This window comes from Symsagittifera roscoffensis, chromosome 4 (genome assembly GCF_963678635.1).
Source record: "Symsagittifera roscoffensis chromosome 4, txSymRosc1.1, whole genome shotgun sequence".
Taxonomy (NCBI): domain Eukaryota; kingdom Metazoa; phylum Xenacoelomorpha; order Acoela; family Convolutidae; genus Symsagittifera; species Symsagittifera roscoffensis.
In genome coordinates, this window is record NC_087065.1 from 50,074,420 (window position 1) to 50,099,197 (window position 24,778).

At 34.2% G+C, this 24,778-nt stretch overlaps 3 protein-coding genes across 7 annotated transcripts in view; 2 read left to right on the forward strand and 1 right to left on the reverse strand.

The window, feature by feature from the left end:
- LOC134845297 (cilia- and flagella-associated protein 44-like) overlaps positions 1 to 2,452 on the forward strand; it is a 38,795-nt gene extending 36,343 nt beyond the window's left edge. For all 3 annotated transcript variants that reach the window (XM_063862254.1, XM_063862255.1, XM_063862256.1), the window contains 4 exons: positions 151 to 289; positions 677 to 876; positions 1,167 to 1,527; positions 2,053 to 2,452. In XM_063862254.1, the coding sequence (XP_063718324.1) occupies positions 151 to 289; positions 677 to 876; positions 1,167 to 1,527; positions 2,053 to 2,232 (880 nt within the window). In that variant the 3' untranslated portion in view covers positions 2,233 to 2,452. The remainder of the gene's footprint in view (positions 1 to 150; positions 290 to 676; positions 877 to 1,166; positions 1,528 to 2,052) is intronic.
- Positions 2,453 to 2,535: 83 nt separating this feature from the next.
- LOC134843914 (protein draper-like) lies at positions 2,536 to 6,309 on the forward strand. Its single transcript, XM_063860256.1, has 3 exons — positions 2,536 to 2,762; positions 5,248 to 5,466; positions 5,690 to 6,309. Exons 1-3 carry the CDS (start codon positions 2,676 to 2,678, stop codon positions 5,987 to 5,989), a joined length of 606 nt encoding a protein of 201 aa, XP_063716326.1. The 5' UTR covers positions 2,536 to 2,675; the 3' UTR covers positions 5,990 to 6,309.
- Positions 6,310 to 6,336: 27 nt separating this feature from the next.
- LOC134843913 (uncharacterized) lies at positions 6,337 to 24,462 on the reverse strand. 3 transcript variants are annotated; one of them, XM_063860254.1, is made up of 2 exons: positions 24,041 to 24,462; positions 6,337 to 8,077 (listed from the first exon to the last, which is right to left on the reverse strand). In XM_063860254.1, the coding sequence occupies exon 2, from the start codon at positions 7,849 to 7,851 to the stop codon at positions 6,649 to 6,651; it is 1,203 nt and encodes a 400-aa protein (XP_063716324.1). In that variant the 5' UTR covers positions 7,852 to 8,077; positions 24,041 to 24,462; the 3' UTR covers positions 6,337 to 6,648. The 3 variants fall into 3 exon arrangements, with proteins under 3 accessions (XP_063716324.1, XP_063716325.1, XP_063716323.1); XM_063860255.1 differs by lacking the exon at positions 24,041 to 24,462 and adding an exon at positions 19,550 to 19,791; XM_063860253.1 differs by lacking the exon at positions 24,041 to 24,462 and adding an exon at positions 19,546 to 19,791.
- Between the last annotated feature and the right edge of the window lie 316 nt (positions 24,463 to 24,778).

Genomic DNA, 24,778 nt, shown 5'->3' on the forward strand with positions numbered 1-24,778 from the left:
CTTTCCTTCGTTCGTTGCTCATTTCATCTGAAATCATCGAGAATCGTTCATCATTCGCCTATCTTGTTGCTGAATTTCCCTTGGTGACTTTTATCAATTTTTCGTCACTGTTTTAAATTAAGCTTGGGTTTATGTTTGTTATTTTTCTAGACTTGACCTTGAGGAACAGCTGGCTGAGGAGAAGAAGACTTTTGACATGATGAAGAAGGATGCAGATTCGATGACCAAGAAGGTCAAGCAAGTCGACAATGCCCTCTCGGCCGCCGAGAAAGATCTCGAGGATTTTCAGGTGCTGTATCCTTTCACTTTTGAATTCTTAATTTTCTAGTAGCCATATAAACTATAGCCTAGCCATTTGCTGATTAAAATGGATTCGCAATTGTGTCGAAGTAAATGTTTTAGTTGCTTTATTTTCATCCGGTTGTCAAGGTTCTAAAAGGTTTTTATCTGCAAAAAAATTAAGAATTCTGTTTGCTGTGTATTCAGACTATTGGTTTTTCAGCTGAACTTCCCGCGAGTTAATTTTGTTCTATAATTTTAAATTATTGTGATTTCATCTAAGAGCTATGAACACAGATCGCTATAGGCCTCAAACCATCAACATTCTGCTTGAGAGACGATTGAGCTAAGTGTCGCCCTCAAATGCTGAGATGACTTTAATCGTGTGCTTCATTAGGTTGAGAAGCAGGGTAAGTTGAACCAGCTGCAGATGATTGTGGTATTGAAGTTACACCAAATTGAGTTCCTGGTCCAGGGAGGAGTGTTGCCTAATGACCTCTCGGAGGCACTGGTATTCGAGAGGAACGGATTGCTGCGTCTACAGACCAGGATCCACGAACTACACGACGAGAAACAGCAACAGAACCGCAAACAGAAGTAAGTCAATAAAACGAGAATGCTGCATAGGAAGCCAAAAATAGAATAGTCCAAATAAAGTGAAAATCTTCGAAAAGACACTTTTGAACGAGAAACGAGAAATGAAAACTAAAGGAAAATCCGAGAACGAAATAAGTCGTTAAATAGAAATTTGTTCAAAATCTATTAGCGTAGAAAATTACCGTGAATCTAAACTCTAATTCAAAATCTTAATTTCATTTTAATAGCTTAATATTGTATTTTATGTAATTTCTGTTTTTTTTCTCTATGCCGAATGGATTTGCTTTCAGAGAGAACAAATTGCAGAACGTTCAATTGAAAAAGGGCCGGAAAATGCTGAGTTCCAAAATACAAGAACTCGCTTCCGAGTGTGACCAGATGATGCTGCTTAAGTTTGGCCGAACTGTGGATCTACAGCGCCTTGAGATGGTAACTGTGAACCGACTGTTGGAAGAATTGAAGGAAAAGTACCGGCAAACTGAACTGTTTTGTGACCGGGAAATCCAGCAGTGGGATGGTACTATCCAGCAGCAGAAGGAGAACATCACCATGTTGACCAGAGATAACACCAGAAGAATCAACCAGATGACTATGTTGCTGGAGGAGCAGAAGGTCATAGAGGACACTCTGAATGCTAAACAGAAGAAACTGGTACGTGCTGTCATTTTTATAAATTAGCGACATGTTCTGAACCCCTATTTTTAGGAGTTCGGTTATTTATTAGTTAAGGTCCTTAAAAAATTTAGATAGCTGAAATTTAATAATAGGTCCTTTTAATAATTAATGATAAATTTCTCTTTTAAACTGTTTTACTCTTATTCCAGTTTTTAAACTTACTTTTGCAAGGGACTCAACTATCATACTACCCTGTTTTCTCCTGATGAAACCTTCTGTTCTTTTTTTAGTGAACGCAACGTTTCATTATTGTACCATAGCAGCAAGTTTCTCAAGTTATCAGAAGATTTACCATGGGAGAATTGGCTGTCCTTCAGCTGTAATTTAGCGACCTTTTTGACACCCAAATTATTACATTAAAATGTCTGATTTACTTATAAAAGATGTTTGCAGCTTTTGATAGATCAAAGATCAACTTTAGAGACTGGTGCAAAATCAAAATTTGAACTGACTTTAGATTTTTTTTTGCTGAAATATGCTGAAAAATTTAACTTTATGTAGGGCGGAGAGTATGAAGGGAAGAGAAAAGCCGATGTGCGGGAGAGAGAAAGGCTGATCCAACTAGTTCAGCTGCAGAGCCAGGAGATAGAGGCACTGAAGGAGGAGATCACCCTCTTGTCCCGAAAGGGGGGACACATTCTACCACCCGCACAACCTCCCATGCCCGTCAACCAAACCTAACTTTCTCAAACCCCCTGTCCATTCACCTTTCGGCCGCCCATCATGAATGCTGCGCGTTTGTCGTGGCAAGGAGAAAACATCGATGATGGAAAGACTTGTTTGAAATAAAAGATGTAATCATTTCAAATTTAAACTTCTGCTTGTATATTGTATTTGTAAATATGTGCTAAAATAATGAAAATGATGCGTAAAATAAATAATCACGCACATGTGTATATATAAAAGCAAGCTTCATTTGAATTTAGTTTTCTAAAAAAAATTGTTTTCTTTTTGCTTTCTGTTCTCCACACAATTTTCCAAAAGTGGCCAAAATCCACCTGTCATTTTCATCAATTATTCAAGCAAATATCCACAGATTGATGCAGGAAAATTCATTCGTACACTTTAATTTTTATAGAAACATCAGTTGTCTTTAAGTGAAACAGATACATCTTTGATTTATCATGAGAAAAGTGTTGCCGATTGTTATCATGGTACTTTGCATTTACTTGGATGCATCTGAGGCCAAGTTGAACAGATATGGATGTCAGGTAAGAGATAAGTTCGATGTTTGCAAAAGAAACTAACTCCTGACTTGATCTTTAATAAAATTAAGCACTCCCATAGTCGCAGGCTAGTTGGGGATTTCAAATGTTTTTTAGAATGTTACAGAAACGTTTTTTTTGTTCGCAATAGAAAATAATATTCGACAGGCATACCATACCGGGTGTTATCAAATTGCACGAAGATTTTGTACTTCAATGCAGACTGCAGCCTTGAAAATATCGAAAATGATCTTTACGAGATGTAAATTTTTTTTTTCAAATTTTGACTTTGGAAACAAATATTTTCTAACGCATCAAAACTTCAAATTATTTTGTTTGCCTATTTTTTCTGTCCTGGTGTGATTTAGGCGTGTTTGAAGCGATGTCAAACAAAGTATTGCCAAATGGGAATTTCAGAAGATAAGTGACCTGTGTTTTTTTCGGGTTATGTTGTTTTGTTACATTTTTTATCACAGTAGTTTTGTTGTTTTGTGTCTCAGGGTGAAAATTCAAAATTTTATCCGTATCTCAATATTTACATTACAGCCACCAAGTTTTCGGTAGATTTGGTTTGTTCGGTTGACATTCATTTGAGTCATATGTTATTCTGTAAGAATTTGGTCTTCTATCAGCACAGGTAGTACAATTGGATGTGAGCCCAAGTGTGTGTAGTCATCGGTACACAAAGAACATCGTATTTTTAGAAGATTTTAATTATTTACAAAGCAAGTTAAAACTGACTAAAATTCTTTTTAGAAAAATTGAGAGAAATTTCAGCTACTGATTGGATTGTAAAGATAAAAAAAATAGCGAGCTGCTTTTCAGGTAGAAAAAAAAACATTTTGACCCTACTGGTTTGAGAAAAAAAAACCAAAACAATGGGAAAGACTGGAAAACCGAAACAATTTTTTGAATATGAGCAAACTTTGATCCATTTATTTGCCTTAATTTTTTGTTATTTTTTGTAATAAATGAATAAATGGTCTGTATGCATAAGTTGATAATAACATGATAATAGAACAAAAATTGGAGGTCAGCCTCGAGATAACTTCTTTCTGATTTTCGAATCACAGCTGAAATTTTTCATAATCGCCCTGAAAAAAAATCTATCCTACTCTATAATTTTCTCACTTTTCGTGAAGTGGTCGAAACAGTTTGAGTTATGACTTTTACACACTACAAAAAAGTTTGCTATACAAAAAACTTACACGCTACGCAATTTGCATTTGCAGTTATTCCACATATTTACAGTTGCGATTGGAGTCAAATAGTACGACAATTATGTTTTCCCACCTAAATTGCAAACCTTGGTGCTTTTAATGAGGTCCTTTTTTGGTTTTTTGATAGCGTGTGTTTTCGCATTCGATTAGTAGTAAGCTAAAACAGTTAAGGCATTTTAATTAATTCTTTAAATGCTTTACACAGTTAAAGCATTTTAAGGTATTAACTTTTCAAATGAACCGAAAAAAAACTATTTGTTTTAAGCCTCATTACGATATTAAAAAACTCGAGTTCTGACATTTTCAAAATTAATTATCTCGCAATTTTTTAAATATGCATAATTTATACATAAATTGGCTTTATGCTTTCCAATTTAATACATATAAAGTTAAGTGGACTCTTTTAGTTTAATATATTCCTAACTATTACAAGAAACTAAAAACTACTCGTATTTAGTGCCACTTTCGCTTCATGGCTTTGGCAATTTATTAGAATATGTAGGTGGTTTAGTTGTGTCTAGCGTAAATAAATTTACAAGGGACCACGGCGCTGATGCGGGGACAGCTGAACTTAAATCTCTTGGTCGTAGAATGGAATGCACCACTGCAAAAGTTTAATTTTCAATGCTTATTTTCAGGCCTTTCTTTTCATTTTTTATTTCAATTGATAGAGCTGATTTTTTTTTTCGTTTTCTTGTTAGTGTTTGCAAAACTCAGCATCGTCTTTGTTTCTAATATTACCCCAACAATTCACTTTTTAATTTTTGTAACCACTTTAAAATTAATCCAAAGCTATGTCTTTCTGTTCAGCGATTTCAAAACTTTGAAAGAACAATGTCATATGGCCACTTTTCTATGTTTTTACGAACCGAAAGAGTACTCATAGGTAGTCCAGTGTTGTTTTGTATTTAATCTCAACCTTAATTTTGCTTTTTGAATTCTGGAGAAAAGTAAAAAAAAAAAGGTATGATATTTTTTAGGTTCTCTCCTCACACCGGGCATAAAATTAGGCCTAAATTTTAAAATGGAACTTTTATTTTGAGCATTTTTTATTCAATTGGCTGTGTCGGAGTATTTTTGGAATCTTTTTGAAATAGCAGTGGAAAGAATAACGTAAAAAATGGCCCCTGTTCCTCTCATCAATTGATATTATGAAAGATGTTTTGATCATATCATTTTTCAAAAAATATATATATTTTTTTTATTTCCTTGAATTCCCTGGCACTTTTCTGTTGTCTGTTGTGATCTTTTCAATTGTCTTTTCTGCTCAGGAAAACACTTACTTATGTGACACCGGCAACAACGAGCTCTGCAACGCCAACTCGGGTAAGTGTGAATGTGACGAGGGCTACTTCGCAGTAGACGATGTCTGTGCTCCAAACGGGCGAACGGGCGATTTGTGTCGAGAAGGAACTATCGGCAGCAATGGACGGTGCATGTGCTACTATGGCTATACACGACTCACAGACAACACGTGCGGATTATGCACGGTATAATAATTTAACAAAATTGTGAAAAGAAAAGATTTTGCTAGCTGGATTTTTTCCTTTTGGATTTTAAGAATCAATTCTTTATTATGGTTGAAAACTGAGTAAAATTTTCAAGAGCTTAGAGTTGAAAGCATGATAAATTACATAGTTGTTGATAAAAAATCTAATTGTTTCTTTAAGTTATAATCGAATAGTGTATTTCAATCCGTGTTTTAATCTTCAGAGCAGTTCTCAGTGCAACACTGAGCGAGGAGTGGTTAAAGGGTTAGGCACTTGTATCAGCGACGGATACGACTCCAAGTGCTTCAAGCAGTGTCGCTGGAACAGTCAGTGCACCTTGTCTGGTCAGAAGTGCCTGGAACACCAGGGACACTACGTCTGCAAGTGTCCCGAGGGACTGTTCAAACATCCCGACGGATCCTGCAACAGCGATCCGACTGTACTTGGTGATGCAGAGTCCTTCGCTGGACCTCAATTGGCCATGCTTCTTGGCATTTGTAGTGTAGTGAAACTTATTCTGTAGTGTGTTTTAAAGACTATCAAAGATCATAGATAAAAGAGTTTGACATGACAAAATTAAAGACGTGCTAGTTGAAATGCGAAGGATTTAAATTTAAATCAAATTTTGTCTGAACCGTGTTTGATAGATCCATCCGCTCATGCTAAATATTAATCTTGCAAGCTGCAGTTGCACTATCGCGAAATAAAAAAGTCTTTGCTTGGACTTGAAAAAGTTTCAAATGAAGCGTGGTAGAAATTTTAGGTTTTAAAAATGTTTTTAAAAGTTTGACACGCCATTTATTTTGAATGTAACTGCTGATTGAAGGCAACTAATTAGTCTCAGAACGGTTTTTAAATTGAGCAATCATTTTCTTAAAAACATTTAAAGGGTAATGAAATTTAAGAGCAGTTTTTGTGACTGAACTTTTTTGTGAAAGAAAAGTCACATTTGCGACAAATAAGGGGGAATGGTTGAAGACGCACCCGCCCTTTAAACTACTATCACCAGCCGCAACAACTAAATTACCCAAATCTTCCATAGCTTGAAAGTTTATTTCCCTTGACTAAAATGGTTTAATAAATTAACAAATGTTATTTATTATTAACTCAAACCATTATTTTTGATGCGTGAAACATATTCATTGATGCAATTGGTGTAATTCATGTAAATAATTAATTGAATCATTTATTTTGGGTCGATTTTTTGAACCAAGATTTGATCAGCTTTAGTCTCAGTTTATGCAACTTTTTCTCTGGCTGGTCATGAGACGTTGCCGTCTTTGTATCTCCATTTGTCTGATTTAGTTCATCTGCCAATTGACCATTCGTAATATCGGACGGTTCATTGTGATGTTCCAAATCGAAGTGAAGTTTCTCTTCGAACTCTTTCTCGTATTGTTTTATAGAATTCTCTAGAATTTTAAACATGTCTAGCGGATTCGTATCTGCATCACTCGAACAAACTCCGAGACCGCTGTCGTTATCCGTTTCGGCACCTGATAATGCTGGTCGCCACGGAACCGAACCCCCACATTCACCGTTCACATCAATGCGAACGCGTTTTGGTTTTGGTCGTTTAAATCGAGATGGCAACGACATGGTCGACGGAGTTTCGTTGTCGGAAATTGGACTCAAATCTTGTCGGAATTTAAGCGGAGTTTGAAGAAGCGATGACGCAGGCAAGCTTGCACCAAGGAAATTAGCACCTTGAGTTGTTGATTTACTCGGAGAATCGTAATCTGATTCTTCGATACTAGCCGAATCCAAATTCTTTTTCAAAAATAATGGAGATTCAACGTATGATAAATGGGAGGGAAAAGGAATGCTCCATTTTTTGTGATTGGGAGAGCTGTTACGATGACAGTTTAAACTCAAATGACCTTTTAGGCCACAAAGCCGACACCTTGTAATCTTTGAGTCATTCGATTCAACGCTTATGTCTTTCTGAATACTGAAGCAGCCGGAAGAGTTTCGGTCTGCTGAACCTCGACTACTGAAGCTTCTTCGGAACATCTTTTTGGACTCCTCGCTATCCGAGAAATAGTTGGACGGTTCTCGGCAACTCAAGTCATTGAATCTTGAAATCTTATCGCATTTTAAAATTGTATGTCCTTTCAAACCGCAGTTGAGACATTTCAAGTTTTTGCTCGCGTTTTTGTTAGTTTCGAGATCTTGATGGGTTTCGGTTTGTTGATTCTTATTCTGAAGTCGTCTCTCCGTGAAACCTGTGGGTGTTGCGATGTGCCCAATTCTTCTAGAAAGTTCCGATGCCCTAATCGATCCAAGAGTTCGGTAATTGGACCATAATGGACTCCTTTCTCTGGCGTAAAAGTAACGAGGAGTATTGTTTTTGTCTTCATAACACGAATTCAAGTCTACACTCATGTTTAACTTCGTTAGATCGATGTTTTTCAGAAAGGTATAATTAATAACTATTTGAATTTTTGTGTATTATAATTTGTGATTCCGAGCCGCCTTTTGTTTTGGGAGATGAACGAACTTCAGCTTAACATGGTTCAAGTATAAGAGACGAGAAATAATCAAAATGAGCTTGAGCCATTGACTTTAATGATAAACTTGACGCTCTTCAATCTCTAATGCGAATATGTTTCTGAAACATAAACAATTTTTACACCAGCCAAAAAAAAACAACTAAAGAAAAAAATTCATGAAGTTCTTAACCAGGGATACAACAGAGGTTCTCCGAAAAGTGCTGAAGGGAAACAGGCCTATTAGCATGTGTGTCGATTGGCATGCCCATGTAGAAGCATATAGTTTGAAGACTCGCTATTTCAAATTGTGTTTAATCAAATTTGTAATTATTATCAGCGTACGCTTTGCCGAATTTTTATTAAGCGAAAGTGAAACTTTTGTTTCCTTAACAAATCAAATGGTTTTCGAAATTATTTGAAATTGTAGACGAATTTGCTTTTCATCTGAATGCACACTCAGCTAAAAACAAATATCGCATGCTAATAGGCACACATGCTAATCGGTACACTTCCGTGCTTAAGAGCTCATATTTTGGTCAGCTCTGTTCCGTTTTAAAAATCTGACGTTAAAGTGAGCTTCAGAAATGAGTGTATTTGTCCACGTCGCAAAAATTTCTGATCTATTCTTTGTCGGCAGGGGCAATCACTATTCTAGTCTTCTTCGAATTAAATTAAGAATTCTCGATTGTGTTACTTGAAAAATGACTGGATATGAAAACATTTGATAGAGCTCTTTATCATACCCCATGCACAGCAGTATCACTCTACTTCAGATATGGGTAAAAAATTGAATATTGAATTAAGAAATTGAAACTGGAGCAAGTTATTTCAAAGACTGGTGGTAACAGACTTTTTGACACTGCTACTCCAACGGAATCAATGCGAACACGCCAGTCTGTTGGCAAGCAAGAAGCCGCCTATATTGACTTGTTGAAAAGTCTTTTATCCGAAAATCATTTAGCATAAAAACACAGAAAACCGTTGTGCTTGAGCATTAAATTGGATATAAATCGGCTAAAGCAGAAACAGTGACAAGTAAAAGGCAAAACTTTGACAGGCAAATAAGAAAATTTGGCTTTCCCTACGCAGCAAATCCAGACGAACTTGGCTCCAAGAAATTGCATAATACTGAAAAACTAATTTTTTTCTAAGCATATATTTCCAAAACAGTTGCACTTGAAAAAATTAGGAGGCTGAATGAAAAACATGGGTGATCGGCTGACTATGTCCTAACGTTGCTGGAAAAAAAAGAAATAAGTTTTATGGATATTGGACTGCTCAAAATTTTCAAAATTACCTTTTCGGAGCTCTGTTTAAGGATGAAACACGAGGCCTTGCCAGAATTTTATCAAGTAGGGAAACACAAAAATATCCCTAAATAAGGTTAGCTCGGTAAAACTGAAGATCTGCCGGATCATTTTATGGGATTCGTTAGGTTATCCATTCAGTGGGCGGAACTAAATCCGGGTCTTTTAAAGCTAGTCATCAAAAACTTACCAAAAAAATTCAATACTGCAGGCTTAGCCTGGTGTGGAAACCAACGACCCACGTCAAGGAAGCTGGTGCATAAAGTACTGTTAGCAGTTTTCGGAAAAATATTTCAAAATCTGTGTGCCTATCCGTTTCTGTACTCAAACCTTTGATAATCTCGAACGGATGCATGTAGTTTTTGCTCTAGACGAGTTCGAGACAAACGCGAAATTTGATGAAACGATCTCATCAAATTGGAAAAATGCTTCGACAAGTGATAGAAGTCCATAAAAATGGTAAATAAATTTTTACTAATCTTTGTAGATTGACAAAACGTTTTTTCAAATTTGTTTTTAATTATCGAACAGACAAAATTTACGATGACACCTAAATGGCGAAAAACAATTAGCCAATGAAGCGTAAAAGACAAATATGCTTTGTCGGAATCCAATTAATTTTTGAAAGAATCGACGTTACGATGAACAAAGAGTCCTTAGCTCACAGAAGAGGCTCCCTGGACTTGATACACTTGAACTTTTTTCAAATTCTTACGGAGGTAAAATTATATGATTCCGTCTGTTTTTAACTTGTCTATCTTATACTCCTCAGAAATGTATCCCAGAACTTTCTTACACCAAAGTATTTTGGTAGTTTATAATATTTTTTCACAAGTATGAACTATGAAGTAACTCACTTCTAAGGAGGCGCTATTTTTGATGTCATGGGTACTCTCATGATAAAGGACCGAATAATGGAAAACTTTAAAACAATTAGAATCGTTAAAGATTCCTGTTAGCTTAAGTTTTTTTGCGCAAAACCGATATCATTCTTAACAGAAAACTAGTTATAGCAGCTCTGCAGCCATGTTTTGCTGTACAATTTGTGCAGATATAAAATAATTTTTTTTTTCAGTTTTTTTTTCTAATATGGGTTTTTGTTTTTTCCAAATCGGTTTTTTTTTTTCTTCCAATACCCAACTTTGATTTACAATAGTTGAATAGTTGCTCACTTTTTTATCGGTCAATATAAATTTTCATGGCCTGGATTTTTTCACCTTGTTTGAGATTTTCTCGCTTTGTTTGAGACTTTTGAATATTCCTTTTTAATTGGTTGAAAATTTGTTTTCAATATTCGATCCCTTCATCACGAGCGACGCGACCTTTGATGTCGGCACGAAAAAGACAGACACTTTTTCTTTGGCTTTGTTTTTCAGATAAACCTAATAAAAGCAAGCTAACAAAAATCAGTCTCTAATTTTATCACCAATGAGTTGCCGCTATTTTGCGAATAGAGATCAGACAAGAATTTGAAAACAGTAGTCTGGTTTGTTTATTACTCACCATTACTTTTGTAAGCCGACTTCAAAGATAAAATTTATGAAATCATTAAGCTTGAAAATTTCCATTGACTAAATAGGTTGGTTAAGGTCAACAAATAGATTAGGACTTTGTAAGAAGTGATCAAAGTTTTTTCTTGTTTTTAGATGAGCTGAAATATTAAAGTGCACTTTGCACAAAAACTATTATATGCCTGAAATTTTTCAATGAATTTTGTGATTTAAAAAGGTGTTACACAAACATGGCAATGTGTGTGATAAAAAAACCCTACAACCAGCGTTATGTACACATACGATATACGAAAAATTATACGAGAAAAACCTTATACGATAAAAGATAATACGATTATATCAGAGATCAGATTGATTTATACGATAAATTAGACAATCATACGAAACGACAATTGGCGACTCTTTGTTTTGTGAGACAAATATTTTTTCATTGAGTACTGCAGGATGATCGATATTAGGAACGGCTCAACTCCAACATTTAAAAACATCTGAGAGCAATCAGAGACTTTCGAGCAAAAATTATAATCGAACATCAAAAAAATCTAAAAACTTTTCAGCGATTGCTATAACTGAGCAAAAATTAAACGATTATATGTTTTTTCTACAAAAGCCGAAGTATACGATTATGCGTTATACAATACTCGGATAACACGATTATAAGTTATACAATTTTTTCATTATACGTCAATACACTGCCTACGACACTAATTTATTAGCCATTAAAAAACTAATTATTTGGTTTTTCTGACCGCTTTTCCACCACGGGCCCATTTCTTAAGATTTCGTTAATTTATTCCAAAAGTTTTTTAAAATAGAAAGTGGCAGCATTACGCAATTGCAGACACGTTTTGCCTTGTGTTTGTCACAGCGCAATACTGTCACTTCCGTAATTGCAGAGTTCCGTAATTCAAAAATTACGCTGTAGAATTCTTTTTTAAGGTACAAAAAAACAAGCAGATGTAGAGATGAGGTAGAAAATAAATTTTCACTGTTATCATTTAATAGTTAGTTATGGCGCCCATAAAAGATTACCACTACAGAATACTTTTTGTAATTGACATTTTTCGATCTTACCTCATGGATTGGTCTGAATTAATTTTTAAAAATTTATATTAAACATTCCAAACCTTAACTACCCGTACTAAAGTCTGTGACTCTTGGCACACCTGTTCTTGCTTACTACTTTTCTAAAAAGGAATCAGATGTGACCAAAAAAGTAGCACAAATGGGCAGGGGTGAAATAACTTCAGATCCGGATAGATCAACTAATCAAATGACCAAGTCTGGTTGGAATGTGAGATCTGACTAACCAGTGATGAAATCTGACTAGAACATTGTTCACGTTCACTCTCACATACATTTAAGGAACATGCGTTCCGCATGCAAATACAAAATACAATTGCGCCCTGGAATAAAATAAGCAGACATGAGTAGAAAAGCTCTTTTTTATACACAATTAAATGTTTTCATTAACTCTGACCAAAAGTTAAATTATGTTTTAAAACTTTATTCTGAAACCTACTGTATGTGTAATTTTTTTTTTAATTTCTTGCTTAAATCGCAACTTTTTATTTTGATTTTTTTGGTAGATGCATCAAGAGATTCAGGTATTGATTAAAAGCATCTTTCGATTGTTTACTTATCCTCCAGATACTTGGATGCGGAGCACTACAAAAGGCTTCGTAGTTCGGTCGATATCGCTCGTTGCAATATTTTAATGATTCCCTACCTTTTATAAATTACAATTGAAAAACGAAGTAAATTGTGTTAAGTGAGTGAAATGTTTTAAGGGGCAAAATTATGGCATGGTAAAAAATTTATTGTTTTGATGTTTTTGTTGCTAAAATGAATCAGTTAAAAAGAGTGGAGCCCGCATCAAATTTCAAGCGTTAAGTATCGATTATATTTCAATGTTGGTACCATCTATTTAATTTTGAGTAACAATCGGTTATAATCAATTTATAACCTATTAAATCTCTCTTTGAAATCAAATTTTAACCAATTAAAATACTTTTTAATCGATTATAGTCAATTTTTTATCCGTCTATTTTTCGATACAATTATAATCAAGTATATTCGATTATAAACCATTATTTATTTTCCAATTTCTAATTCATGATTTTTGCACAAAAATCCATTATAATCAATTACGACTGATTATAATCAATTTTGTTTGCCCATTTTGTCTTCGAAGTTACATTTTATTTGCTCCTCATACTTAATGCGTTTTGTAGACGTTGTTTTCTAGGAAAAGAAAAAACTGTTTTTAAAACTTTCAAATCAATTTAAATTTATGAGGTATTTTTTCTTTTCTTCCCCATTAGAGTTATTTTATGATGCACATTTTAAGCATTTTTAACCTCAAAAACACCAGCAAAAAAATTTGGCTTCGAGATTGATTCGGAAGAAATATTCTTCACCTACCGCTGGAATCTTTCAACTAGAATGAGAGAATCTCTATGAAAACTTTTGTTTATTATTAAAACTTTGTAATCAGATGAACCAAAGTGGGACAAGAAACCTTTCTTTTAGAGGTTTCCCTATTGACACAAATTTAATAACCCATAAGATATAATTCGAATATTGTTTTGGTTGACATATTTTTGGCAAAAGAAGAGATTTTAATCAATTATAGTAGATTATAAATGCTTTTAAGGGTTTTTGTCTGAACTATAATCAATTATAATCGATAATGAGACATTTTAATGTCCTCAAAATTATCACGATTATAATGTTTTATAAATCCTTCTAACTTCTAATTTTGTAATTTAAATCACTTAGAATTGAGATTTGTCAAAAAATCATCATAAAAATCAGTTATAATCGATTACTTACGCCTACAATTGGATGCGAGAGGAAATTGTTTAGAATAACAAGACTGCTCGTATATCAGGGCAAAACCTTGAATGTTCCGACTGCCACTGAATCCATATCGAATCCATATCGAAAACCAAGTGTGAAAATTGAAAATGCGAAATTAAAACGATCGACTAACTTAATTCAATTTGGGACTGTTTTATTGTGCGGGATAATTTGTCACGCTTAAACAGTTCACATTTTAACTTCATCAGTATGACTAATATTTTCAAAGCTTATTCCAAAAACATAGTCCACAACATAGTGCAGAGCATGGCCAAATTGGCATTTTCAAACTCTCAAAGCTTTGCAAAAAATTGATTGGAGATCAAAAATCTTTTTAAATTCGATTTCCGAAAATCGATAATTTTAGGGGGCAGAAAAAATGTTTATTTTTGAAAGCTATGTTTTTAATCGACAAATATTGACTAGACAAAAACAACCACCCCAAGCATAAGTTTTCGGCTCTCTTCGAAAGTCGATCCAAAGAATACAACTCATTGTATAATAGTGCGGAGTCAATAACCATTATGTTTTGAAACTCAAAGCCATGATCAACGAATAATGATCAAAGCCCAGAGATCACGAGTGAGGATCACAGCCAAAAGTGCTATCCCAGCCACGCAATTTTTTACCCGAAATGTCACATTGGATGGGCTGTAGTATTGTGAATACTACACGGATACAAGGCTATCGCCTTAACTGTTCACTTGAACACGGCTCAATTCTAATTTATCAAAATGTGTCCCTGAAACTAAAACAACTATTTAATATACCAGAAATTGACTGAATAGCTCTTATTTAGACTATAAAGTCTTGTTTTCAAAATTGATTATTTTATGAAAAGTCTATCATTTTTTCTCATTTTTCCAAGCTCGTTTTCTAAAAAAGAGGGGTGAATACTTATACGTCACATCTGAATCTAACATTGAACAGAAATGATTTAATATTTTTTATTAGTCTTGTCGGCTACCCAAGATTTCATTTTTGCTTTGATACAGCAGAGATGAACGGGAAACTGACTGCACCTGTACTTCCTTGAACTCATAAAACTATACAATTTGAACCGAATAGAACTGAAGGCTGCGGTTTTGATAAAAACTGACTAATGAATAAAAGACATTTGGTTCAAAATATCGAACAAAACTTAGTTGAAAATTCTTTCATGATGATGGAAGAATAAAAGAGCAGGTGAAGCCTGAGTACTCTGATTGACAGAACAGCCGCTGGTTTATACTTGCGAGCAAAAATACTGGCCTGAAACCTTCAGTGCAACTTTTTGCGCTGACAACAGCATTTAGTTTTAGTGAAAAGAGATTCTTTAACATTTGCTTTTTTTGATATGAATACAAACTTACCTTTCTTCCTATTTTGAAAATGTCTTCTCAAAAAAAATTAGTGTTCCGAGTTTTTCTTTAGCTTTATTATGTTTTAAATCGAGATATTTTAAGGCCAAAACAAAATTGGCAATCACCCCAGCAACCAGTGGAAGAGAGTACACTACGGACCACTCAACCTACGGATACTCAGACGGCTCTCCAGTAGAATGGCAATCGGTATCATGCCACAGATTTCACTCGAGTAATCAACTTCAACACCTAGTAAAAATAAAAAATTCAAATGTATTGTAAGCTTTGTTAAACCACTATCCAAAAATTTATATTTCTCTAAACGGTTAGATTCATTTGACTGAAATACAAACCCATGCACCTATATGTTCAACGTCATCATCTTATGCTCATTTTCTAACTCTTCTTTCTACTATGACTTTTTTCAAAAAAATTGACGATCTTAGGTGAGACTTTTAATTCAGGCTAACTTACTAGGCGATCTACCAGCAATGTACTCTTAGTAGGACTGGTGCGACAGCAGTAGAGAAGTACTTCTTACGAACTCATTTTCCCAACACAATCGGAATAGCTTTTTAATTCAAAATACAAGTGTTAAAATTAGAATTGGTGACTAACTTAGTCAGTTAATTTTGAACCTCAAAAAGCTCCTAGACAATAAGTGTCTTTCTTTAGAAATAGAATTCAATTTTCTTCTTGACAACAATTCCTAGTCGGGTTTGGGCGAAAAAAAACTCCTACACTAACCTTCACCCATGAACAATATTCCTCCATCGCGATGATAAATTAGACAGCTTTTTGACCAACATTAGCTCATGAAGTATAAAAAATGACTACTTTTGCAAAATTATGCAAAGTTTTTGAACGAAGGGCTCTCTACCTTAATCTGCTAGTAGGCTACACCCTTTTGTCTACTTTTTCACTCACTCGACTATAAACGTGCAACAATCTCACAACAAAACTGGCGATCACCCCAGCAACCAGTGGAAGAGAGTACACCACGGACCACTCAACCAAAGGATACTCAAACGACTCTCCAGTAGAAGGGCATCCGGCATCATCCCACAGATTTCACTCGAGTAATCAACCTCAACACCTAGAAAAAAAATATAATTTAAATGTACCGTAGGCTTTTGAACCCCCTCCAAAAATTTATATTTCTCTAAACTGTTAGATTCAATCGACTGAAATACAAACCTATGTTCCTAAAAGTTCAACGTCATTATCTTAGGCTCGTTTTCTAACTCTTCTTTCTACTATGACTTTTGTCAAAAAAATTGACGAAATTAGGTGAGAATTTTAATTTAGGCTAACTTACTAGGCGATCTACCAGCATTGTACTCTTAGTAGGACTGGTGCGACAGCAGTAGAGAATTACTGCTTACGAGCTCATTTTCCCAACACACTCGGAATAGCCTTTGTATACAAAAAAAAAGTGTTTATATCAGAATTGGTGAATAACATAGTCAGTTAATTTTGAACCTCAAAAAGCTCCGAGACAATGGGCGTCTTTCTTTAGAAACAGAATTTAATTTTCTTCTTGACAACAATTCCTAGTAGGGTTTAGGCGAAAAAAAAACTACTTTACTAACATTCACCCACGAACAAAACTCCTCCATAGCGATGATAAATTAGACAGCTTTCTGACCAAAATTAGCTCATGAAATTTAAACAAGGACTACTTTTGCAATAATATACAAATTTCCTGAAGGAAAATTTCTCTACCTTAGTCTGCTAGTAGGCTAGACGCTTTTTATCTGCTTTTCCACTCAATCGACTATAAACATGCCATGATCTCAGAATGAACCCAATATTATCAAACAACTCCGCTAATTTTTGTTCATCCAAAGTGCTCAAAATCTTATTCAATATCTTCAATCCTTTTCCTAAACGGAGTTAAGTGGCCCTATTTACAATCTAAGAGTACCTAAAATTGCAAAACAAATTTTTTTTCTCCATCATCTATAAATCCAACCTTTCCATGTTGCTATTCGTCCGAACCTTTCTTCACTTGTTGAGGCTTATCCTCAACTTTCATCAAACTATTACAAATCAACCCACCTCAATTAACTTAAATTTAAATCATTCATCATTCATCAGTTAGGTCAAGCATAACCGCAGCCTAAGTTGGTCGAAAAGGCAACAAGAGTCATTTAAAATCTCATCATAAATAAGGCAAAATTTTGATAAACTGTTTTAAAAAATCAACAGACAAAAATGAACCAACATTTTTTCTACGAAAAATTCACTCATCCGAGTGACAAATTACAAATGTTTTATAATTGTTTGTCACAAATTGAGAAAGAAAAGTTAAATTTGTCCTTAAGTCAGGGTAACAAAGAAAAGTTTTCTCTTCAGTTCAAGGTCATTTTCCGATTGTGATTTTGAATCTGGTCTGGTCAACTTTGCCCACAAAATTTCACATGAGAACCATATTTTTAAAATAATTTTTGATTGATTTGAGATTTAAAGCATATACAGGAAAAATTGGTTGTGCAACTTCCAAAAAGAACGCAAATACTGCAACCTAAGTTCCGTGAAAACGCAACTGTAATCGCACAAAATCTCAACATGAATAGCGCAAAAAATTCAGAGAAGTTTTCAAAATGAAGTTCAAAAATTGTTTAAAAATTGTAAAAATATTTTCAAAGTTCTAAATTTTCATCTCCCGTAAAATCCACCATCTGAGTGACGCATTAATAAAAGTCACTCGAGCCGAAAAGGGAATACCTGATCATTTCAACTATTTGAAATCTATGGTTCTGGTGATTGGTAATAATGAAATTAATGGAAAATCTTTTACATTTTTGAAATACTGATTTAATACTTTTGCAACTAATTTAGAAATTTTTTTTCGATATGTCTTACTATCGAATTGAAAAAATACTAGTTTTATTTTGTTTTACGTTCTGGCGACAGTTATTTTTTGTTCAGGTCAACTATTTCCTCAAAAATTCACGTGAAAACCATAAACCATGTATAAGTCGTTTAATGTAATTATAATTTAATGCGTAGTCGTGAAATTAAAATTATGGGTCGCGAAAACCCGCTCTACATCTTTTTCAGGCCAAGCAAATAGAGCAGAAGGTTCTTGGTTGCTCAAATTCACGCAGGAAAGGCTTGATCGCGCCAATAGGCAAATTATTTCTTTTTGGTCGCGCAAGTCGAGCAGAACTGTGATATGTGATGGGCTCTGCAGTCGCAAAAAAATCTTATAGTTCGTATAGCAATTTTGAGCAAAATTTCTTCGGCCGCCCATAGTTGCGACTTCACCCATTTTGAGTTGTGATAAGCGCATTATACCGGTTTTGAGTCGCAATTTTGGCAATATAAGTTGCAGAACTCAAACCGGGTAAAAAGGGGACCAATTTTCAGCCCCATACGATAAATGTTTGGGTGAGAAAAATCCGGACAAGAAAAAGTTCTAAATTTTCATCTCCCGTAAAATCCACCATCTGAGTGACGCATTAATAAAAGTCACTCGAGCCGAAAAGGGATTATACCGGTTTTGAGTCGCAATTTTGGCAATATAAGTTGCAGAACTCAAACCGGGTAAAAAGGGGACCAATTTTCAGCCCCATACGATAAATGTTTGGGTGAGAAAAATCCGGACAAGAACGCTCATGATGCGAGCGAGCGTCTCAACTTAAAGAGCATCGAACCCCATTAGTATAATTTTGTGAAAAAGATACTCAGGTAGAGATAGATGCCAAGCATGAGCTTATCGGTTATGAGTAAGGTCAAAAAGTTGAAACAACTCAATAAAGTTCAACTCAGTGTTAAACTATGTTAAAACAACAACAACTCAGTGTTGAAATTTGCTAATATTTTCATATTTTTGTCTAATGATTTAGGTGGTGTTACTATGTGATCCCATGGGTGAAACGAGCCTTGGATGAGTTGTTGAACTATAAAAACACTCAGGGGCGGATTTAGGGGGGGGGATGTTTCCTTTCCTCATGGATTTGAACCCCTGCCGACCCAAAGGGTCACCCTTTGTACAATTTTGCTATATCCATTTTTTGCGATGAAGATTTGCGATAAAAATTTTCTAAAGGCGCTTTCGGCGCCAACATATGCTAATTTTGAGGGGGGGGAGCGCGCCGAATAAACGTGATTTTTTGGTTAAAACTTTCCAAAAAGTGTTTAAGAACGTCTTTTTTGGCCCGTTTTTTCAAAATTTTGGCTGTGGCGCATGAAATTTTTGTCAAAAAGCGCCTTTTTAGTGCTTTCGGAGAGCTCGGAAAATCAATTTGGTCGACAAAATTTTTGTTTTTTTTGTTGAAATTCCGCCCCCCCCCCCCCTCGAGAAAATCCTAGATCCGCCTCTGAAGATACTCATAAGTTGTCGGTTTGAAGTTCTGAACTTTTCACCGTGTCTTGTACTCAGACAGCGATAGCGCTTAAAGTTCCCGGATAGTTTTACCCTCCTATCTCCCCCAACGAAGCCACTCTAGGGTTACTGGTGATACAAATTTTCATTCTGACAAGTGAAGGTGCTCAGGAATTTTGTCGATGGGAGTCTCCAGAAAAATTGTATTTGAAAAGATGCTTCTCGTCTTACCAACGTTTTGAGCAGATGATCTCCATTGCGAATTGATGTATAACGAAAAAGGAAACAACACATCTTATGGCTTTAAGCGCAACTTGCTGAAAGAATTAAAATGGTTTACATAGTGTCTTTTGTTATTCGGCATGGAAGTGGAACTTGAACTATTGTCTATGGATTTATGAGTTAATATGTCACAAAAGAGAGATGTTCACAAAACCATTTTATTTATGCTGGAACGGTACAGCACCATGTGGCGAGGAATTATCAGCAAAGCGCTTGTGAAGCAAAAAGTTTAAGTTCAGTTGAAGTCGATAAATGGTCGGTATCTACTTTTCTTTTTGGAAAATTTTTTTACAAGCTTTTTCTACAATTATGAATGAGTAAGAAATGAAAAAAAGAGGCTTTTATCCTGGTTCTCTTATTTTAATCGATATCAAGGATTTGGACGCATTTTAATTGATATATCAATCAATCATTAAGTCAAAAGGCTGAGCCCAAAATTATTAAAACGCCAATTGCTGTTGTGTTTTCCTTGTTATATCCCAATGAGTGAAACTACGTCAAATTCGGTTAGCAAGGCTGAAAGAACGTTGAAGTTGCCCAAAAATAAAATCTGAGAGCTGTTGTTGAAAACAAACCAAATTAACTGACAAAAACAGCGGACAAAAAAACTATTATTTCAAAAATACTATAAATACTGGTGTTATTGTCTTAACTTTTGGAGACAAAAATTCAGTCATCACTAGCAGGGTCGTTGTGTCAGACAAAACTGTAAAAAAGTTTACAAATTTTGTAACTCACTGTAATTGTATCCCGGAGTAATTTGAAAAATAAATTTACGCAAACTTGCCTTAGAAAACTTTTCAAAGGACGCTTGGTCGAAAAAGGATATACGAATAGACTTGTCACAATATTATTTTTTTGTCAATTTTTTATTAGTAGTAAAGGTCATCATTGAGTATTAGTTGCGACTTATTGACCTTGCCAATTTTAACATTGACTTATTGACATTGCTCGTATATCAGGGCAAAATATATCTTAATTCATATCGAATAGTTTCTGAAAACAATTTTTTTGAAAAACTAAAAATTTTAGACATTATCAAAGATCAAGTGTAAAAATTTGAGTCGTACAAGTTTATACGACCAATTAACAAGAGTCAATTCAATTTGAAACAATTTTGTTGTGCGAGATGACGCGCCACGCATAAATAACTTGCGTTACGTTTTCAGGATTGTGGATAAAATCTACAAATCGTGCGTAAATAAGTCCAGAGCATGGCCAATTTGGCATTTTTCAAGCTCCTTAAAATTTGAAAAGTAATCGCAATAAAAATTTTTTTTGGATTTGATTTCAAAGATTCGATATCTTCAAAGGGGCAAAAATAGCAAAGTTTAAAATCTCAAATTTATATGGAAGATAAGTTAGGGCAAATTAGGATAAGTTGTTAAATTGAGCGCCAATTTTGACAATTTTTTTCATGGCAACAGTTAAGTACTGATATTTTTTTGCTTGAAACAAAAAATAATATTAGCATTTTTTTTTCTGTTGAGACGAAAAATCTTGCTGTAATCTTTCCATAGTTGATTATTTTAACCGCTTTTTATGGTTTTTAGAATAAAGTCTTATATAGTTTTTTTAAGCCCGAATGCAAAATGGGCTTTAACATGAAATTATTCCAAAATTCACTTATGCGCACTTTGCTGAAAGAATTGAAATGGTTTACTTAGAGTCTTTTCTTCTTCGGCATGGAGGTAGAAATTGAACTAATGTCTATGGATTTATGAGTTAATATGTCACAAAATAGAGATGTTCACAAAACCGTTTTATTCATGCTGGAAATGGTACAGCACCATTTGGCAAAGAATTATCAGCAAATCGCTGGTGAAGCAAAAAATTTAAGTTCAGTTGAAGCCGTTAATTGCTCGGTATCTTTTTTTATTTTTGTAAAATTTTTTACAGAGTATTTTGAAAATTTTTAATGAGTATGAAATGAAAAAATAGAAGCTTATATCCTGGTTCTCTGACTTTAATCAATATCAACAATTTGGATGCATTTAATTCATACATCAATCAATCATTCAGTCAGAAGGCTGAGCCCAAAAGTATTAAAACGCCAATTGCTGTTGTTTTTTCCTTGTTATATCCCAATGAGTGAAACTACGTCAATTTCGGTTAGCAAGGCTGAAAGAATGCTGAAGATGCCCAAAAAAAATCTGAGAGCTGTTGTTGACAACAAACTAAGTTAACTGACAAAAACAGCTGACAAAAAAACTATTATTTTAAAAACTTTATAAATACTGGTGTTGTCTTATTTTATGGAGCCAAAAATTAAATCATCTTTAGCAAGGTCGTTGTTTCAGAACAAACTGTTAAAAATATACAAGTTTTGGTAATTCACTATAATTGTTTTATGGAGAAAAATGAAGTTTGGAAAATATATCTAGGTAAATTTGCCTTACAAAACTTTTTAAAGGACGCTTGGCCGAAAAAGGCTATGCCAATAGATTACTTATAATGTTTTCATTTTGTTTCTCATATTGGTTTTATTTTAGATGAAAAACTATGGCGACAAAATTTGTTTGGGATTTTAGCAGAAAGTAAATGAAACAATTTGTTTTGTAAAATTCGGAAAAACATTTTTTACCTCAAAAACGGATCATTTTTGGCTTTTTTAGTCAATCAAAAGTTAGGCCAAGACTACCGAGGCAATTAATGACAAAATTATTAAAACGCCAGTTGCTGTTGTTTTTTCCTTGTTATATCCCAATGAGTGAAACTACGTCAATTTCGGTTAGCAAGGCTGAAAGAATGCTGAAGATGCCCAAAAAAAATCTGAGAGCTGTTGTTGACAACAAACTAAGTTAACTGAAAAAAACAGCTGACAAAAAAAATATTATTTTAAAAATTTTATAAATACTGGTGTTGTCTTATTTTATGGAGCCAAAAATTAAATCATCTTTAGCAAGGTCGTTGTTTCAGAACAAACTGTTAAAAATATACAAGTTTTGGTAATTCACTATAATTGTTTTATGGAGAAAAATGAAGTTTGGAAAATATATCTAGGTAAATTTGCCTTACAAAACTTTTTAAAGGACGCTTGGCCGAAAAAGGCTATGCCAATAGATTACTTATAATGTTTTCATTTTGTTTCTCATATTGGTTTTATTTTAGATGAAAAACTATGGCGACAAAATTTGTTTGGGATTTTAGCAGAAAGTAAATGAAACAATTTGTTTTTGTAAAATTCGGACAAAAATTTTTTACCTCAAAAACGGATCATTTTTGGCTTTTTTAGTCAATCAAAAGTTAGGCCAAGACTACCGAGGCAATTAATGACAAAATTATTAAAACGCCAATTGCTTTTGTTTTTTCCTTGTTATATCCCAATGAGTGAAACTACGTCAATTTCGGTTAGCAAGGCTGAAAGAATGCTGAAGATGCCCAAAAAAAATCTGAGAGCTGTTGTTGACAACAAACTAAGTTAACTGACAAAAACAGCTGACAAAAAAACTATTATTTTAAAAATTTTATAAATACTGGTGTTGTCTTATTTTATGGAGCCAAAAATTAAATCATCTTTAGCAAGGTCGTTGTTTCAGAACAAACTGTTAAAAATATACAAGTTTTGGTAATTCACTATAATTGTTTTATGGAGAAAAATGAAGTTTGGAAAATATATCTAGGTAAATTTGCCTTACAAAACTTTTTAAAGGACGCTTGGCCGAAAAAGGCTATGCCAATAGATTACTTATAATGTTTTCATTTTGTTTCTCATATTGGTTTTATTTTAGATGAAAAACTATGGCGACAAAATTTGTTTGGGATTTTAGCAGAAAGTAAATGAAACAATTTGTTTTGTAAAATTCGGACAAAAATTTTTTACCTCAAAAACGGATCATTTTTGGCTTTTTTAGTCAATCAAAAGTTAGGCCAACACTACCGAGGCAATTAATGACAAAATTATGTCAAAGAGAGTCTCTTACGTAGCTCAACAAAGTTTAAAATTATGATTTTTTCATTTTTGTTTGATAGCCAAAAATGCTATTTTACAAATTGAAACACCCTTTTTTGTTTGAAAACAATTTTGGAGTTTATACCCTCCTTAAACTTTGTTGCGCATCAAACAAGACTCATTTGTTCTATAAATGCTTCAAAAATTTAATTGGTAGGTTTGGCTGATCCATTTTTGGGGTAAAATTTTGGCCCGTGTTTCGCAGAACAAATTGCATCATATTAATTCTGTTTAAATTCTTAGCAAGTTTTTTCTCCATCAGTTCTCACCTAAGCTCAGCCCAGTTTGAGAAATAAAGTGTTTTAAATTTCAAGTTTTACGCTGCGTTTTTTTCGGATAATGTAAATCAGGACTGTATTCGGCCACTTTATCCATAGGTCAACATGCAAAACATTAAATGTTGCTGTTCAATTTTGTTTTTTACAGTACGATTTGGATATCCAAGACATCTCGGTAATTGACATGATTGTTTTTCCTCAAGTCGGGGCCTACCTTTGTAGCATGTTGAGACGGTTTTTTATCGAGCAAATCCTCGGTATAACTTTTTATAATGCAAAGACGATTTTCAATGCAACCAAAAAATTCCAATAAAATAGAATCAAAACTTGCTCACAACTGAAAACCGAAAAACTTGTATGAGAAAAAATTATTTCATATGTTAGTGATACAATTCAGAAAATCACACTCTATAAAACAAAGAGTCTCGCGACTTAATGAAAACAAGGTCACAGGTCAAAAAAACGCAGTAAGAGAGCGATTAGAAATCGATGCAACGCTCAATTTATCTTCATCCATTGAAATAAATGAATGACAAATTATCAAATTGCGATAAGATAAGGAGATTAAAAAGCAGCCTCGAAGGTTTTAAACTCCCATTTCTGGGCTAATGTAACACAAATGGTGTGCGCAGAACGACCATTAGTGACGCGGAAAAATATGCAGCAACAACGTGAAAAAATAAGGGAAAGGAAAGTTAATTGGTGCAAATGCGTTTATAGAATGTTCTCTCATTTCCGTTCTCAGTCTAAAAAGAAAACCTACCTTTTTTTCTTTTTCTTTGTCAGTCCAAAATGAGGAGCGAGCGGTTTTGGGAATTGGAGAATGGTAATTGGGACTAACTTACTACCCTCCTCTACTTTAGATACCACGCGAAACTGTGCATAATTTGGCAGTGGTAAGATTTGAGTGCAACTCAAGACTGTAAAAAGCCGATATTATAGAGACAAAGTG

Coding starts and splice junctions, on each gene's coding strand:
- LOC134843914 (XM_063860256.1), top strand. CDS start 2,676: ATGAGAAAAGTGTTGCCGATTGTTATCATGGTACTTTGCATTTACTTG. Junction 2,763..5,247: donor TGAACAGATATGGATGTCAG/GTAAGAGATAAG, acceptor TTTTCTGCTCAG/GAAAACACTTACTTATGTGA. Junction 5,467..5,689: donor ACACGTGCGGATTATGCACG/GTATAATAATTT, acceptor TTTAATCTTCAG/AGCAGTTCTCAGTGCAACAC.
- LOC134843913 (XM_063860254.1), bottom strand. CDS start 7,851: ATGAGTGTAGACTTGAATTCGTGTTATGAAGACAAAAACAATACTCCT.